The sequence below is a fragment of the Meriones unguiculatus genome, chromosome X, assembly GCF_030254825.1.
Source record: "Meriones unguiculatus strain TT.TT164.6M chromosome X, Bangor_MerUng_6.1, whole genome shotgun sequence".
NCBI lineage: Eukaryota > Metazoa > Chordata > Mammalia > Rodentia > Muridae > Meriones > Meriones unguiculatus.
The window spans coordinates 152,136,454-152,155,172 of NC_083369.1; the positions used below are offsets into that span (position 1 = coordinate 152,136,454).

At 46.3% G+C, this 18,719-nt stretch overlaps 1 protein-coding gene across 1 annotated transcript; it reads right to left on the minus strand.

Annotated features, from left to right (window-relative positions):
• Positions 1–2,637: 2,637 nt before the first annotated feature.
• Positions 2,638–3,546, minus strand: LOC132649987 (mortality factor 4-like protein 2). The gene has a single exon (XM_060374755.1). The coding sequence runs from the start codon at positions 3,544–3,546 to the stop codon at positions 2,638–2,640; it is 909 nt and encodes a 302-aa protein (XP_060230738.1).
• Between the last annotated feature and the right edge of the window lie 15,173 nt (positions 3,547–18,719).

The following is an 18,719-nucleotide window of genomic DNA, read 5'->3' on the forward strand; positions in this document are numbered from 1 at the left end:
CCTAGTAGGCCCCTAACCCTGGGCTTGGCCTCACGATTAGGATACCAAGGGCATCACAGCACCTGGCCCAACACCAAAATATCCCGACAAACGCTGAGAACATTGAGCTTAAGCTTCTCGGAGGCTTGCTTGCTCTCTCTATCTCTATAAGATGAGGATGAACAAGAGGCAGATTTAAGAAGCTCGTGGAGTAAGCCAAGCTACTCAAGAGAAATCATCCATGAGCTACTCTCAGGCCGCTGAGCCTGAAGCTTCTAACACTCTTGTCTTGAATGGAAATCCCATCAGGAGGTGATTCAGTGGAAATGAGCACTTGTTGTCCTTGCAGACAACTTGAGGCCGGTTCTCAACACCCACAGCTGAGCAGCTCTCAGCAACCTGAAATTCCAGTTTCATGGGATTTAACACCCTTTTCTGGCCATCATATACACCAACACACACGAGGCATATATGAACACAGGCACACACGTACATATAAACATATTTTTATTTATTTACTTATTTTTACCATGTTCTTCCTGGGCAGAGCTTAGTAGAACACACCTCCAATCTCTTGAGGGGAAGAGGAAAGCCAATCTCTAAGTCTGAGGTCTAAACAGTGAATTACATGCCAACAAGGACTGCATAATCAGACCTCATCTCTAAAATAATAAAGACCAGAGGGGTGTTTGTTGTTGTTGTTGTTGTTGATGATGTTGGTTTTTTGTTTGTTTGTTTGTTTGTTTGTTTGTTTCCATAGAGGATATTTATAATTCTTCCTAGTCCCGGGTCTTGTTACTAACTCCACAATGGAGATTGTCCAATTCTCTGCTTGGGTTCCTGCTCACCAATTTGACAAAAGGGGGATGATTAAATTAACTTGGAGATCCAAAGCATGGTGATGAATGCCTCTAATCCCAGCACTCTGGCAGGCAGTGACAGTTGGATCTCTGTGCGTTCAAGTCCAGCCTGGTCTACAAACCGAGCACAGCAGGTCTGTGCTACATGGAGAAAAGCAAACAAACAAAGAAACAAAGAAGCCAATATTGGTCTAGAGAGTGCTCTGTGCTTAATACTCTTCCAGAGGCCCAAGAGTAATTCCCAGCATTCATTGGCTTGCAACTGTATCTAAAGTTCCATTGAAGTTAACACCCTCTTCCTACCTCTGTGGTTGCCAGACTTGCATGTGGTGGACAGACATACATTCAGGAAAACATCCATATATATTACAGTGAATGAATAAACATACAAATAAGGCAAATACCAAACTGATTGTGGGTGTCAACATTTAAAATCCTAACACGTAAGTGAATGAAGAAAACAAGATCAAGAGTTTGATGTCTACCTGGATTACAAAACGAGTTGGTGACTTTCCTAGGCTACCCAGTAACAGTGTCAAAAACAAAACAGGGCAGGGAAAATGGCTCAGGGGATAAGAGTGCTTGCCACACTAACATAACTACGAAGGTGGATCCCTATAACCGATGCAGACAGGACTCAGAGGTTAAGTTCCTTAGTTCAAACCCCAGCACCCACATGGAGGCTCATGACCATCGAGAATGAGATCTTCTGGTGTGCAGCTGCCCTCTACGGGTGTACAGGTGTACATGTATTCAGAATATTGAATACATAATAGAGAAATAAATCTTTCAAAAATAAAAAAAAATACAAGGAGGAGGGAGGAAGTTGTTCCCTGACTCCAGCACGCTCTGTGACATGGGTTTATATGTGCATGTACACAATGCACACACACACACACACACACACACACACAACCGGAAAAAAAACCAAAACAAAAACGCAGAAAAAAAAATCTGTTCCGTTGCTTAAGGGCTATAATACTTTTGCGGTGCAAAGAGACTGGAGTATTCTCCAGAAACCTAAATGTTTGCAAGATGTTTTGAAAAGCTGGGGAAAATTTGGACTGGACTGTGGAGATAAGTAATGGAGATAGAGGGAATGATTCTTCATTCATGTTTATTAATTTATTCATTTATTGCCTTGAAACTTAGAAACAATTTCATTTAAGGCCTAAAGTACATTTCTAATATATCAACTTTTGAGAAAACTGTGTCTACAGAATAACGCACTGCTTCTGTCAAGTTAGAAAATACATTAGATTCAAATACAGAAACCTGATAAAAAATCTCCATCTTTCAAAACTTTGAGCAATGACAGAATTAATGCTGAAGGATCAATAAATGTGGATTTGAAGTGGATGGTCGGTTTCAGGCTAAAAGTATATAAAAAAAAAAAAGAAGAGCACAAATTCATGGGTTTTGACGTATATACATGTAAGTTGAACCTTTGGCACTAGGAACCAGGGCATCTCACCATGTAGCATTAACACATGTTCGAAAATGGTGTAGTGGGAAATGGGATAGAACCGCCAGTATTAAAGCAATATTGTCAACTAGGCAATAAAATGTTCTTCTAAATTTCTTCTTTCTCTTATTACTGCATACACTGGTAGCAAGTTTAAAATGAGGAAAGCAGTCAGGAGGTAGTCTTTTTATTTCTTCTTACAAGAGAACAGGAAACAAACTTAACATTGGCCCTGTATTCCACTGACAGTTTTAAAGAACGTCAATTCTACACTGAAAGGACTAAACAAAAGAGTTTACAGGCATCAGACACTAACGATTGGTCAGTAGACCTTCACAGGGCTTTGAGGTGATACTCAGCAGAAGCCACTTTGTAATCACTGGCAGTAAACAGCGAAGCAGAATTCTTTGCCAGATACTTAAGGATATCATGCAAATAGCCCAGCAGTAATGGAAGGCTATGCTCATCGAAGGGTGTATTGGCCAACACTGCCCTCTTCTCAGCAAGGGGCTTATAGGCCAACATGGCGCCGATTCTCACAAATAATCTCAGTAGGTGTGGTGCCCCATAGATGTGTGACACTGGCACATCAGGGTGAGCCAGCAGGATCTCAGCATACTGGGGCCTTTCAAACTCGTAGAGCAGCTGAGTGCCCAGCATCACATTGAAATACTTTTTTATCCCCCCCACAACTTCATCAACTGCATACTCCTTATTATCAGCCCTTCCGTGTGACTTCGTACAATTGGCATACTCCTCAAGAATGGCATCTACATTCTCTTTAGCAGGGAGTTGGAACAACTGCTTCTGCCTAGTGACCAAGTCCCAGTCCTCCACCAGCCATGGTTTTAATTCTTCAGGAATCTTCACTTCCACTTCCACATCCACTCTCTTCTTCAATGCCTCCTCACTCTCCACAGTGGCAACAGCTCGTGCCCTTTTCTTCCGTGGGGGCTGGGGCATTTTGCTGCTGCTGCCACCATCTCCATTGCCAGGAGTCTTCTGCTTGCTCTTGCTTGTCTTCTGCACAGAACCAGAAGGGGCCTTCTCAGCAGAGCGACCCCCCCATCTTCCTGGAAGGGCTGGTTCAAGACTCTTTGGCAGGGAAACAGCGGACTCCTTTCCTGAGGCAGCTCTTCTCATCTGACTTCTCTGCATGTTGCTTCGAATTGCTTTCTTAGAGTTGTCTTCTTCAGCAGATTGTTGTCCACAAGTGTGAGAAGCCTGCTTTCCGGAACTCATTCAACCCTGTTTTTAGTGCAAACTACACTCTTCTTTCTTTCCCTTCCAAGGATTCCTAGCAATTTCCAAGGCAGAGTCTTACAGTTCTCTGAGGATGGTCTGGAAAGACGAAGTGGGAATACAACCCCCTATTCTGCAGGCAGGAATGCTAACAGGTTCTGCAACCGGGTTCAGATCTCCAGATCCTTTACTGTACAGCAAAGTTAGCTTTTCTGATGATGACCTGAAAGGAGAATGCAGTTCTTTGCCGCACTGGACGTGTGATCACTGCTGCTCCTCCAACCTTAAACAAGGGAAACGTCATGTGATTCAGCTAGTGAGAAAAACCAGGGAGCAAAATGCATACGGAATGCTGAGCAAGCTATTCTGTTGCTGAGTTTGAAGGATAAAACCTGAAGAGTTGGGCTGAGGCTAGCAACAACCTTTTGGATGCCACGTTAGGACATCAGATCTAATTCTACAATCCCGTGGGCTGTTTTCATTTACCTTGAGGCATGCTTTCTCTTTGAATGTACTGGAGACCTGGCTGTCCTGGACTTTGCTTTGTACACCAGGGTGGCCTCAAACTCACAGAGATCTGCCTGCCTCTGTCTGTGTAAATTTTTGACCAGTGTCAATTCCTTACCATTTATGATCCCAACTTTTTATTAAGAGTTGAAAGGTTCAAAGGCAGACCATGACTTGAATCCCAGCACTTGAGAGGCAAAGACAGGTAGATCTCTGATTTTGAAGCCAGCATTGTCTACAGAGGGATTTCAAGGACAGCCAGATAACTCTGGGAGAGTCAGAGAGAGAGAGAGAGAGAGAGAGAGAGAGAGAGAGAGAGAGAGAGAAGCAGAGACAGAGTCAGAGACAGAGAGACAGCGAAAGAGACTTCGAAAGAAATGGCATGGTGAGCCATTTGAACACATAAATCCAAGCAGTCTGAGGAGACAAAAACTCTTGAGCCTGGGATGCAGAAGGAATGCCATCTCAATAATACCTAGAGTGCTGAATAGGTGCTGAGGCTTACAAATGAATTATGCAAAGACAAAGACAAAAGACCTACTACTATAGTAATGTTCTTTATGTGGTAGCAGTTAAAATGCCCAGCACAATAATGATATTCTGGTATTTGGGAAAGTATTGAATCAAGCATCATACTCTATTCATAATTATTCATGAGTTAGCAAAAGCATGAAACATGGATAATGAAATTCTCTTGCTTTGAGATTTTCCTGGCACACCTGTCCTAACACAGGTTAGATCAAGGAGAGACTCCCTAAGATTGTGTGCATTAGTCAATGCTGACAATTTGAGTCATCTACAGCACTAAGAGATTCAATACTCCAAAGAGGGTAAGAGTCTAACTTACTTTAGCAGTTACAGCAAATATTTAAGCCAGTAGATGACTAAATTTCCAAACAAGAAAAAGAAAATAAAGAAATGACAAGAAAAGAAGAGAAGAGAAAAGAAAACAAAAGAAAAGAAAAGAAAATTAAAGAAAAGCAATGATTCCTTTGACCTGGAAAAATTTGGGACACTGATATTTTATTACCTACTCCTTGAATAAGGACACCTACAATGATTTCATCAAGGCTAAAACTGTATTCGTCATTTTAAAAAATGGCCCAGTGGAAGGGCAATGAAAAAAGGAACACTACTACTCAGTTTCCCTCTCCTCACCAGTGTAGCACTGGCAAAGAGCAACAACCTGCTGCCCCATCAGACTGCATTCAGCCCCAGCCTCTAAAAGGTATCTATCTCCAGAGCAGGGTGCGGGTTTCCCTCAAAATTAAACATTCACAGGCAACATGATTCTAACGGAAATGAAGAGTGCTGCCTTGCTCGACCTCCTTAATCTCTCTTGTAGGTTTCAGATGGCAACAGAAAACGAGACACCTGTGGGGAGAAGCTAAGGGCCCGTGGGAAAAACTATGCTTTAGAGCAACCAGGACCCTTTCTGGAGCAGCATCCTGTCTGGGGGATTGCCAGCCCCATCTGCAACATGAGAAACAGTGCTGACAGACTGTTTCCTCCAAGCATCAATGGCTTTTAGCATTGCTTGCTTTCAAGACACAGTCTAGCTATGTAGCTCTGGCTGGACTGGCAACCCATGGCAGTCCTCCTGCCTCGGTAGAGTGCATGAGATCCCATACCCAGGTGCAGTACTATTAAAAGTTAATGGGATAGGTCAAGACTATTCACAATAAAAACCTTTTTTAATAGTCCTAACACACTCCAAATCAATCTCTTAACAGACTGTCGCCATAGGGGATGAAAGAAATCGTCACCACCCTTATCCTCCAAAAGCAAACGCTCCAGAAATGGTGGTCGAACATGGCAGAACTCACACCTCAAAATAAATAAATAAAGAGATAGATAGATAGATAAATAAATAAATATATACATACATAATAAAGAGACAAATAAAGCAATAACGATATACATAAACAGTAGCCATGGTGGACATTTGGCTAGGTTTTTCGAGAAGCAGTAAACAGTGAGTCAGAAGAGCACAGAAGGCTCAGAGAGGGGTCTCGATGGAAAGAGACAGGAGGAGGATTATCGCCCTACCAATAACACAGGGCCCTGAATACCACCTTGCTTGGCTCAGAAAGCTTTGTAGGCCTGTTTCCTCACACCTTAGTCTCAGGCTTCCAGCAAAAATGACTCACAACGCTGTGGTGTGTGAGAACGACTTAGGCCTATGACTGATTTGGAGGAAGGTTTAGGCTGGGAGAACAAGCAGGTGGTGAGCACATCTCAGCACTCCGCGTCTGAGGCACCCAGGGCTCCGGACTGAAAGGCAGGTTCACTGCTACCCCACTGGCCAGGCCTAGGGCACAGGGCTCTCCAACCACCACCCGGGCTGCCCTCCCAGCCTCCCTGCCAGCATCAAAAGACTCTGCTCACGGCCAACCAGGCAGCTGGCATGTTCTTCCAGGGATGCTCCGCCAGAGTCCTGACCCTGCCCTATGCAGCCCCTCCCCTCCTCCACCACTCATCCCTCATCTCGCCCTTCACCTTCCTGCTTTATCTCTTCACCTTCTTCCCTCGACCATCATCCCTCACCCTCCTCCAGGTTCACTCAAACCTTTTGCCTCATACCTCCTGCATTTTTCTTCCTCTCTCATCCCTTCATCATCCCTACAACCTGATCCCTATCTCATCCCTCCTCCATCATCTCTCCTCCATCGTACCTGCTCACTCATCCTACCTCCCTCATTCCTCCATCCTCATCCCTCATCCATTATCCCTCGTCCCTCATCTCTCCTCCCTCATCCCTACTCAATCATCCCTACTCCTTCATGTCTGCTCCCTCAACCCTCCTCACTCATCCATCCTCCCTGATTTCTCCTTCCTCATATCAATTCCATCATCCTTACCCCTCCATCTCACTTCTCTCTTCCCTCCTCCCTCTTCTCTCTTCCCACCTCCCTCCTCCCTCCTACCAACCCATCTTCCCTCATCCATTTTCCCTCCTCCCTCACCTTTCCTCGCTCATCCTTCTTCCATCATCTCTCCACCCTTATCCCTCTTCCTTCCTCCATACTCCATACTCCCTCTTCCCTCCTTCCCACATATCTCCTCCTTCAACTCACCTCTCATTCTTCCAACTTCATCCTCCCCCCATTATCCCTTCTCCCTTCTCCCTACTCCTTCATCTACCCTGCCTCATTCCTCCTCACTCAACCATCCTCCCTCATTTCTCCTCTTTCATCTGTATTCCATCATCTGTCCTCCCTTTTCTCTCCTCCCTCATCCATCCTCACTCCTCTCATCAATTCTCCCTCCTCCCTCATCTCTCCACCCTCCTCCTTCTTCCCCATCCTTCAAGAATGTCCCCACCTACATCATCCATTCCCCATAATCCCTCCTCCTTCATCACTCCTCCCTAATTCCTCCTCCATTATCTGCCCACACCAATCACTCTTCCATACTCCCTCTTTCTTCCTCCCTCCTCCATCATCCCTGATACCTTTTCCCTCCTCCCTTCTCCCAACTTCTTCCTTTCTCATGAATCCTCCTCCCTCCTCCCATTGCCATCTTCCCTCTTTTCTGCTCCCTCGTTGTTCCTCCTGCATCCGTCCTCCATCATACTTCCAACTTCATTCCTCCTCATCCCTCCTCCCTCACCAGTCCTCCCTCATTCTTCCTCCCTCATCCCCTTCACACCTCCTCCCTCTTCCCTCCTCCTCATCTCTCCTCCCTCCTCCATTATCCCTCTTCCCTCCTCCCTTATGCCACATCCTTTATCTCTCCTCCCTCTTCCCTACTTCCTCATCCCTCTTCCCTCCTCTCTCCTCCCTTCTCCCTCCCTATTTCCTTATCCCTCTTCCCTCCTCTGTCTTCCCTTCTCTCTCATTCCTCTTCCCTCATCTCTCCTCCATCATCTGTCTTCCATCATACCTCCACCCTCATCACTCCACATCTCTCTCCTTCATCAGTCCTCACTCATATCACCTCCCTCATGCTTCCTCCTAAATCCCTCTTCCCTCATCCTTTATCCATCATCCATCCACCCTCACTCTTCCTTCCTCTTATCTCCTCCCTACTCTCTTCTTCCTCATTCCTCTTCCCTCCTCCTCATCCCTCCTCTCTCATCCCTCATCCTTTCTCCCTCCTTCCCCACCCCTTCTCTCTTTTCCCTCCTCCCACAGCCTTCCTCCCACAGCCCTCCTTCATCATCTATCCTCGCTTCATCCTCCTACTTTACCCCTTCTCCTTCCTCACTCCTCCCTCATCCCTGACCCTTAACTATGCTCCCTCACTCTTCTTTCCTTATCCCTTCTGCATTTTCCCTCCTCCCTCATCCCGACTTCATTATTCCTCCAACCTCATCCCTCCTATCTCATCACTCCTCTGTCATCCTCCTTCAGTCATCCATCCTACCTAATCCCTCCTCCATCCTCCTTCATTCCTCCTCCTTCAGCATCCCACCCTCATCACTCCTCCATACTCCCTCTTTTATCCTCCCTCCTCTGTCCTCCCTGGTCTCTCTTCCCTCCTCCCTCATCCATCCTCCCACTTCCCTCCTCTCTTTTCCCTACTCCCCCCACCATTTTTGCTCCTCTCTGCCCCCTCAATGGTCCTTCCTCATCCCTCATTCTTCTTCCCTCCTCCCTCATCTTTCTTCCTCCTTCCTCCCCATCCCTCCAGAATGTTCCCTCCTACGTCATCCATTCTCCATAATCCTTCTTCCTCCAATCCTCATATTTCATCCCTCCTCCATCATCCCTTCTCCCTCATCCCTATACCCTCATTCCTCATCCATCACCCATCCACCCTCACCCATCCTACCTCTTCTCTCTTTCGTCCTCTCCTTCCTCCTTCTTCCTCCCTTCTCCCTCATCCCTTCTCCCTGATCTCTCCTCCATTCTCCCTCCTTCCTCATCCATTCTCTTTTTCCTCCTCCGACAACCCTCCTCCCACATCCCTCCTCTGTGATCTCTCCTTCCTTCACTCTTCTACTTTATTCCTTCTCCTCCCTCCCTCATCTTTCAACCATAGTCCTCATACAATCATACTCCCTCATCCCTTCTGCATTTTCCCTCCTCCCTCATCCCAACTTCATTATTCCTCCAACCTCATCCCTCCTATCTCATCACTCCCTCATCTCTCCTCCACCTTACCTCCTCCCTCCTCCCTTCTCCCTCATGCCTCCTTCCTCATCCCTCATCTAGACTCCTTAATCCATCATCCCTCCTCCCTCATCTCTCCTGCCTCATCACTCTTACCTCATTGCTCCTCCCTCATTCCTCCACCCTCCTCAATTTTTCCTCATCCTTCCTCCCTCATCTCTCCTTGCTCATCTGTCACCCCTCATTCCTTCTCCATCATCCTTCCTCCCTCATCACCCCTCATCCCTCTTGTCTCCACCCACATTTCTACTCCCTCATCACTCCTCCCTCATCTCTCCTCTCTCATCCCTACTCCATCATTCCTCCTCCCTCATTCAACCTCCCTCATCCCTCCTTTCTCATCACCCTCCCCTCATCACTCCTCCATTCCTCAACCCTCATCACTTTTCCTTCATTCCTGCTCACACATCTCTCCTCTATACTCCCTCATCCCTCATTTCTCATCCATCATCTCTCTTCCATCATCCCTCCTTTCTCATCCATACTCCCTCCTCCCTTATCTCTCCAGCCTCCTCCATCTTCCCTCATCTGTCCACCCTCTTCCTTCCCCCTCATCTCTTCCCTCCCATCTCTCCTCCCTCATCCCTCTTACATCTCCTTCCAATTTCATCCCTCCTTTATGATCCTGCTCCCCCATACCTCCCCCCTCATCCATCCTCACTCATCTCTCTTCCCTCCTGAATCTTTTCTCCTCCCTCATTCCTCTACCCAATTCTCTCCTCCCTCATCCTTCTCCCTCATCCTTCCCTTCCTCCCTTATCCCTCTTCCCTTATCCCACTTCCGTCATCTCTCCTCCCTTATATCTTCTCCCATCTGCCTCAAACCTTGTCCCTCCTCCCTTCTCTCTCATCACTCCTCTTTCATCAATTCTTTCTTCTCCCTCATCTCTCCTCATTCATCCCACCTCCTCATCAGTCCTCCACTCCCCTCATCCATCATCCCTCCTCTTCTCTCCTCCCTTCTCTCACCTCCCTTCTCCCTTGTCTCTTTTTCTTCCTCCTTCAACTCTCCTCCCACATCCAAACTCCATCATCTCTCTTCCCTTCAACTTCCTTCTTTGTTCCTTCACTCTTCTCTCTTCTCCCAACCCCCTCACCCATATCCAAGCTCCCTATACCTCTTGCTTCATCCCTCCTGCCTGTTTCCTCCTCCTTCCTCCCTCCTTCGTCATACCTTCAACCTCATCCTTCCTATCTCTTCCCTCCTCCCTCATCTCTCCTCTATTATAACACTTCCCTCATCCCTCCTCCCTCATCACTCCTTCATCATCCCTCATCCATACTCCCTCATCTATCATGCCTCCTCCCTCATCTCTCCTCCCACCTCCCTCTACACTAATCATTCCTCTCCATCCCTCATCTTTAATTCCTCCTCCCTCATTTCTCATCCCTCAATCATCCCTCATCTCTTCTACTTCATCTTTCCTCCCTCATCATACTCCTTCCTCCCTTTTCTCTCATTCCCCTCCCTTACCCCTATTCCCTCTTCCCTCTGTCATATTCTTCCTTCATTCTCCCTTCTTCCTTATCCTTAATCCCTCATCCCTACTCCCCATCACTCCTTCATCATCCCTCATCCATACTCCCACATCCATCATACCAGCTCCCTCATCTCTACTCCCTAGGGCCTCTCTCCTCCCATTTCCTTCCTCCCTCCTCCCTCATCTCACCTACCTCATTCCTCCGACTTCATCCTTCCTCCATTATCTCTCTTCCCACCCATCTCATCCCTTCTCCTTCATCACTCCGCCCTCATCTCTCCTCCTTCCTCCCTCATCTCTCCTCCCTCCTTCCTCAACTCTCCTCCATCTTCCCTCTTACCTCATCTTTCCTCCCTCATCTCTCTTCCATCTTTCCTCCTCCCTCATCTCTCCTCCCTCTTCCCTCATTTCTCATCCCTCATCATTCATCCCTCTGACCTCATATCTTCTCCCTCATCTGTCCTAGCTAATCCCACATCCCTCCTCCTTCATACCTCCTCCCTCACCACTTCTCCCTTATCTCTCCTCATCCATCCTCCCTCCTCTTTTATCCCTCCTCCCTCCTCACTCCTCCCTCATCTGCACTCCCTCCTCCCCGCTCCCTTCTCCCTCTACCCTCTTCCATGATCAATCCTTCCTCACCCCTCATCCTTTATCCCTCATCCCTCCCTAATTTCTCTCTCCTCCCTCATCTCTTTTCTATCCTCCATCCTCTGTCATCCTTCCAAACTCATTTATCCACTCTCCTTTCTCCTGCGTCATCTTTCCTCCCTCGTCTCTCCTCCCTCACACTTCCTCCCTCCTCACTCATCTCTCCTCATCCCTCCTCCCACATACCTCCTCCCTCATCACTCCCACTTGATCTCTCCTCTCTCTTCTTTCCTCCATTATTCCTCCTCCCTCCTCCACCATCCCACCTTCATCTTCCCTGCACCCTTATCCCTCCTTTCTTATCCCTATGATCTCATCTCTCCTCCTTCATCTCTCCTTCCTGATCTATCATTCCTCATCTCTCCTTCCTCCTCCCTCCTCCCTCCTCCCTCCTTCATCATCCTTCCCCGTCCTCTCTCCCCCTCATCTATCCTCCTTCATGTCTCCTCCCTCATTCCTCCTTCCTCCTCTATCCTCCCTCATCTTTACTCCCAAATCTGTCCTCCTTCATATCTTGTCCCTCATCCCTCCTCACTCATCCTAACTTTCTAAGCACTCCCCCCTACACTGTTCTCCCGCATCCCTCCTCCCTCCTCTCTCCTCCCACATCTCTAATCCCTCCTCCATCCTCTCTTTTCACTCTTCCCTCATATCTTCTCCCTCATCTTTCCTCCTTCATTCCTCCTCACTTTTCCCTCCTCCCCATTCCTCCTCCCTCATCACCTCTCCTCAACCCTCCTCTCTCATTTCTCCTCCCTGAACTCTGCCCCCTCATAATTCATTCCTCATCCCTCTGCCATCCTCTCTCTTCCCTCATATCTCATCTCTTCTCCATATTCTCACCTACTTCATGTCTATGAGCTTATCCCCTCTCCTTCATCCTTCCTCTAATCTGTCCTCCTTCATCTCTCCTCTCTTTCTTCCTTCCTAATCCCTCCTCCTTCATATTTCCTCCCTCCTCTGTCCTCCCTCTTCTCTCCCTCCCTCCACTCTCCTCCATCATCTCTCCTCCCTCCTCCATCTTCTGTCCTGCCTCTTCCCTCATCACTACTCCCTCATCTCTGATACCTTATTTGTCCTTCATACCTCTTCCCTCATACCTCCTCCCTCTTTCCTCTTTCATCATCTCTTCTCCCTCAGTCCTCCTACCATATCCCTCCTACCTTATCTCTCCTCCCTTGTCCATCCCCCTTATCCATAAACCACCTCATTTCTCCCACCTCCCTCATCTCTCCTAGCTAATCCCTCTTCCCTCATTCCTTTTCCCTCCCTCCTTCTCCTTCCTCTCTCTTCCCTTATCTCTCCTCCCTCATCCCTCTTTCCTCCCATCTACTTCCTCCCTCCTCTCCCCTCTATGATTACTCCTCACTCCTCCCTCATCTGCCCTCATTCATTCCTCTGCTCTCATTCCTCTTCTCTCTTTCCTCCTTTTTTCTCTGTCCTCCCTCATCTTTTTTCCTCACCTGTCCTCCTGCATCTTTCCTCCCTAATCGATCCTCCCTCATGCCTTTCCCCCCCAATCCTAAACTGAATCTGAACCCTAAATATAACCCTAACCCCATCCTGAACCCTAACCCAAACATCAACCTTAATCCTAACCATAAACCTAAACTTAACCCTAACGCTTATCCTAACCCCAAACCTAACCATAAACATAATCCTAACATTCATATTAATTCCAAACCTAATCCCAACTTGAACCCTAAACCTAACCCTGTCCCAAACCCTAACACTAACCCTAACCCATACCCAATCCTGAAACCTAAACTGGACCCTAACCTGAACTCTAAACCTAACCATAACCATAACCCTAACACTAATGCTAAACCTAACCCTTATCCTAATCCTAATCCAAATCAGAACCCTAACCATAACAATAACCGTATTACTAACCTGAACCCTAAACCTAACCCTAACTCTAACCCTAATGAGAACATGCAACCAAACCATAACCAGAATCAGAACCCTAGCATAACCATACCCGAAACTGAACCCTAACCATAACCTGAACCTTAACACAACACCTACTTCTAACACTAACCCTAATACCAATCCTAAACTGAACCCTAATCTGGACCCTAACAGAAACCCTATCCCTAAACCTAATCCTAACCCTAATCCTAATCCTAACCCGAACACAAACCCGAAACCTAGACTTAACCAGAAACTGAACCCTAACCCTAACTTATACAGAACATTAACCTAACCAAACACTAATGTGTACCCTAGCCATAACCCTAACCCTAACCCTAACTCTAAAACTAAACCTACCCTGAAGCCTAACCCAAACCCTAACCCTAAACCTAATCCTAAGTAGGCACTTCCTAAATATATCCTTAAACCAAACCCAAACACTAACCAAAACTCTAAAAAAAAACTAAAACCAAACCCTAACCCTAATCCTAACCATAATCCTAATCTTAACAATAACACTAAAGCAATTCTTAACCCTAACCCTAATCTGAACCCCAAACCCAAACACTAACCCAAACCCTAAAAAGAAACAAAAACCAAACCCTAACTCTAACCCTAATTCTAATATTAAGCCTATTCCTCACCCAAACACTAACCTTAAACTTAACCCTAACTGAAAACTTAACCATAACACTAACCCTAAAGCAAATCTTAACCATATCCTTAACTCGAACCCTAACCCTAACCAGAGCGTAACCCAGCCCGAATCCGAACCCTAACCAAAAATGGGACCATACCCATAAACCTAAACCTAACCCTAAGTGTAATCCTAACCCTGACCTGAACCCAAACCTGAACCCTAACTGTAACCCTAACCCTAACCCAAACTGTGAACCTAATGAGAACATGCACACAAGCCCTAACCCGAACCATGAACATAACCCTAGCCTAACCAAACCCGAATCTGAACCCTAACCTGAACCCTCAACTGTAACCCAAACCCTAACACTAAACCTACTTCTAACACTAATCCTAATCCCAATCCCAAACCAAACCCTAACCGGAGCCCTAGCACAAACCAAATTCCTAACCCTAACCCTAAATGAACCCAAACCCTAAACCAAAAATCAAACCTAACCCTAAACCAAACCCAAACAAGAATTTTAACCCTAAACCTAACCTTAACACTAACCCTATCTGGAACCTGATCCCTAAACATAAATCCTGAACCCTAACTACAAACCTAACCCTAACCATAACCCCAACCCAAACCCTAACCCTAACCAAAACCCAAAACCTAGACCTAACCCCAACCCAAACCCTAACTCTAAACCTAACCCTCACCCTAAAGCTAAAATTAAGCCAAACCCTAACCCTAATCAAAACCTATCACTAACCCTAACCCTAACTTTAACCCAAACCCCAACCATCTCTCCCTCTTTCTCCTCTCTCCTCTCTCTCCATCTGTCCCTTTCTCTCTCCCACTCTCCTTCACTTGCTCCCTCTCTCCCTCTCTTCCCCTTTCTGCCCCTCTCTCCTCCCCCCTCTCCTCTCTCCTCTCTCCTCACTCCCTCTATCTCTTTCCTTCTCCATCCCTACCACTCTCTCTCGCTCTTCCTCTCTCCCTCTCTCCCTCTCTTTCTGTAACTCCTTTCTCTCCTTCTCTCTTCCTTCCTCGATCACTTTTTCTACACCTCTCTCACTCTCTCTTCCTCTCTTTCTTTCTCTCTCTCCCTTGATCCCTCTCACTCTCTCTCCCTGCCTCACTTTCCCTCTGTCCCTCTCTCATCTTCTCTCACTCAGTCTCTCCCTTTCTCCATCTCTACCTCTTTCCCTCTCCCATTCTGCAACTCTCTCCCTCTCTGTTCATCTCTTCCCCTCCCTCTCACTCCCTTTTCTCTCCTTCTCTCTCTCCTGCTTTCTCGCTCTCTAACCCTCTCTCCCTCCCTTTCACCCTCTGTCTCTCCCTCTGTCTCCCTCTATGTTTATCCCTCTCCCCCTCTCCCTCTATGTCTCCCTCTCTCTCCCTCAAACTCTTCACTGTGTCTCTCTACCTGTGACTTTCTCCCTCTCTCTTATACTCTTTCCTTGTCCATCTCTCTCCCTCTATTCCTCTCTCCCACTGTCCTCTTCCTGTCTCTCTCCCTCTCTGTTCCTCCTTCTCCCTCTCTCTTTCCCTCTCACTACCTCTCTCCCTCTCTGTCCCTTTCTTTTTCCTTCTATCTCCCTCACATTCACTCTCCCTCTCTTCCTCTTTCTTCCTCCCTCTCTCTTTCCCTCTCTACATCTCTCCATATCTCTCCCTCTCCCTTCTCTCTCCATATTTGTTCCTCTCTCCCCCTCTCTCTCCATCTCTCACTCTCTCTTTCTCTCTCTCTCCCACTGTCTCCCTCCCTCTCTCCTTTGTTATGTCATACAATAGTAGCATTGTGATGTCACAATGTCTTTGTGATGTCCTAATAGTAACATTGAGATGTCATAATGACATTGTGACTAGAGTATAGTACCATTGTAATATCATAGTACAATTGTGATGTCACAAGAGTACCATTGTGATGTCACAGGGCAATTGTAATATCATAATCCTTCCTCATCCCTCATCCTTTCTCCCTCATCCCTCCCTATTTTCTCTAGCCCTAACCCTAACCCTAACTCTAAAACTAAACCTAACCTGAAGCCTAACCCAAACCCTAACCCTAAACCTTACCCTAAGTAGGCACTTCCTAAATATATACTTAAACCAAACCCAAACACTAACCCAAACCCTAAAAAGAAACCAAAACCAAACCCTAACTCTAACCCTAACCCTAATATTAAGCCTATTCCTCACCCAAACACTAACCTTAAACTTAACCCTAACTGAAAACTTAACCATAACACTAACCCTAAAGCTAATCCTAACCATATCCTTAACTCAAACCCTAACCCTAACCAGAGCCTAACCCAGCCCGAATGCAAACCCTAACCAAAAACAGGACCATACCCATAAACCTAAACCTATCCCTATCCCTAACCCTAACCCTAACCCTGACTGGAGCCTAATCCAATCCGAATCCAAACCCTAACCTAAAATGGAACCATACCCATAAACCTAAACCTAACCCTAACTGTAACCCACCCTAACCCTGACCCGAACCCAAACCCGAACCCTAACTCTAACCCTAACCCTAACCCAAACCGTGAACCTAATGAGAATATGCACACAAGCTCTAACCAGAACCATAAACATAACCCTAGACTAACCAAACCCAAATCTGAACCCTAACCTGAACCCTAAACTGTAACCTGAACCCTAACACTAAACCTACTCCTAACACTAATCCTAATCCCAATCCCAAAGCAAACCCTAGCCCGAGCCCTACCACAAACCAAATCTCTAACCCTAACCCTAAATGAACCCAAACCCTAAACCAAAAATCAAACCTAAACCTAACACAAACTCTAACCCTAACCCTAACCCAAACCATACCCCTAACCCTAACCCTAAACCAAACCCAAACAGGAGTTCTAACCCTAAACCTAACCTTAACCCTAACCCTATCTGGAACCTGATCCCTAAACCTAAATGCTGAACCCTAACCACAAACTTAACCCTAACTGGAACCCCAACCCAAACCCTACCCCTAACCAAACCCAAAATCTTGACCTAACCCAAACCCAAACCCTAACTCTAAACCTAACCCTCACCCTAACACTAAAATTAAGCCAAACCCTAACCCTAACCAAAACCTATCACTAACCCTAACCCTAACCTTCCCCTAACCCTAACCTTAACCATAAGCTGAACCCTAACCCAAACCCTAACCATAACCGTAACCCTAAACCTGAATCTAACCCTAACCCAAAATCTAACTTAATCTTAACCCCCACCCTAAACCGAAGCCAAACTAGAACCCTAACCCTAACCCTAAACTGAACCCAATCCTAACCCTAACCCTAATACTAACCCTACCCTGAACCAAAACCTAACTCTAACCCTAACCCATACCAAACCCTAACACTAATTCTAACCCTTATCTGAACCCTAAACCGTAACCGTAACCAAACTATAAACCTAACCCTAACACTTACCCTAACCTGAACCCGAACCCAAAACCGAACCCTAAACCTAAGTCTAAATTTAAATGTAACTTTAACCCTAACACGAACCATAACCCTAAAGCTAACTGTAACCCTACTCTGAAACCTAACTCTAACCCTAAACCTAACCCTAACCTGAAACCAAAATCGAACCCTAACCCCAACCTGAACCCTAACCCTAACAGTAACCTTTACCCTAACCCTAACCCTAACTCTCATCCTAATCTGATTCCTAAACCTTACCCTAACCCGCAGCCTAATGCTAACTCTAACCCAAACCCGAACCCTAACTCTAACCTAACCCTTACCCTTACACTAACCCTAACCCTAAACCTAACCCTAACCCTAATCATCACCCTAACCCTAACCCTAATCATCACCCTAACCCAACCCTAACCCTAACCCTTACCCTAACCCTAACCCTAACTCTCATCCTAATCTGATTCCTAAACCTTACCCTAACCCACAGCCTAATGCTAACTCTAACCCAAACCCGAACCCTAACTCTAACCTAACCCTTACCCTTACACTAACCCTAACCCTAAACCTAACCCTAACCCTAATCATCACCCTAACCCTAACCCTAATCATCACCCTAACCCAACCCTACCCCTAACCCTTACACTAAACCTAACCTGAACCCTAAACATCACTCTAACCCTGACCCTAACCCTAACCGTAAGATTCAGAAGCTCTCCTTAGAAACACAGACACTGGATTCCAGAAACCAGCTCCCTTCTCCGAGTCTCCAATAGGAAGAAGGTGTTTCATGCCTTCCATGGTCACACTTGTTTTCTCTTTTGGACTGAGTGGATCCCAGGGAATACTTGTGGCTCAGCCATGCACAGTGGACTCCTAAGCAGAAGAGATCTTCCACACGCCAACATAATGCCTGCATCATACTCAGTGGATCCCACCAGGCATTAGAGTGTTCATGGGAGTAATTTTACTCATGTGCTAAGCATCCTCAGTGCACAATTGTCCTTCCTGCCCTCCACAAAAAGCAGACCTCTCAGCAGTGATGTGGTCGCACGTTCTGCTCTGCCCTCTGTACACATTGAGGCTTAAATGTCGGCAACCTGATGCACGCTCACATTCCAGAGTGTTGCTTTTCACTTTAACAACAGACCTCACACCTCAGGTTTGCTTCTTTGATTTGAGTCATTTTCATTTCACCAGCATTTTTGCTGGTTATTGGAAGTTGGTGTGATTTGAACACATCATCTTAGGAGGCAGAGTTTGGGGTGTGAATATCTTTAAAGAAGAAACACAATGAACAGTCAGGGAAGATTTTATATTCAGACAAAATCTCAAAATCAAAGCTATTTTATTTTAAATAGAAAACTACATCAGTGTTGTGTAGGTGCAGGGCATTTGTGCATGGAGTCACCTGGCACACTTTCCAAACACTAACACTCTCTTC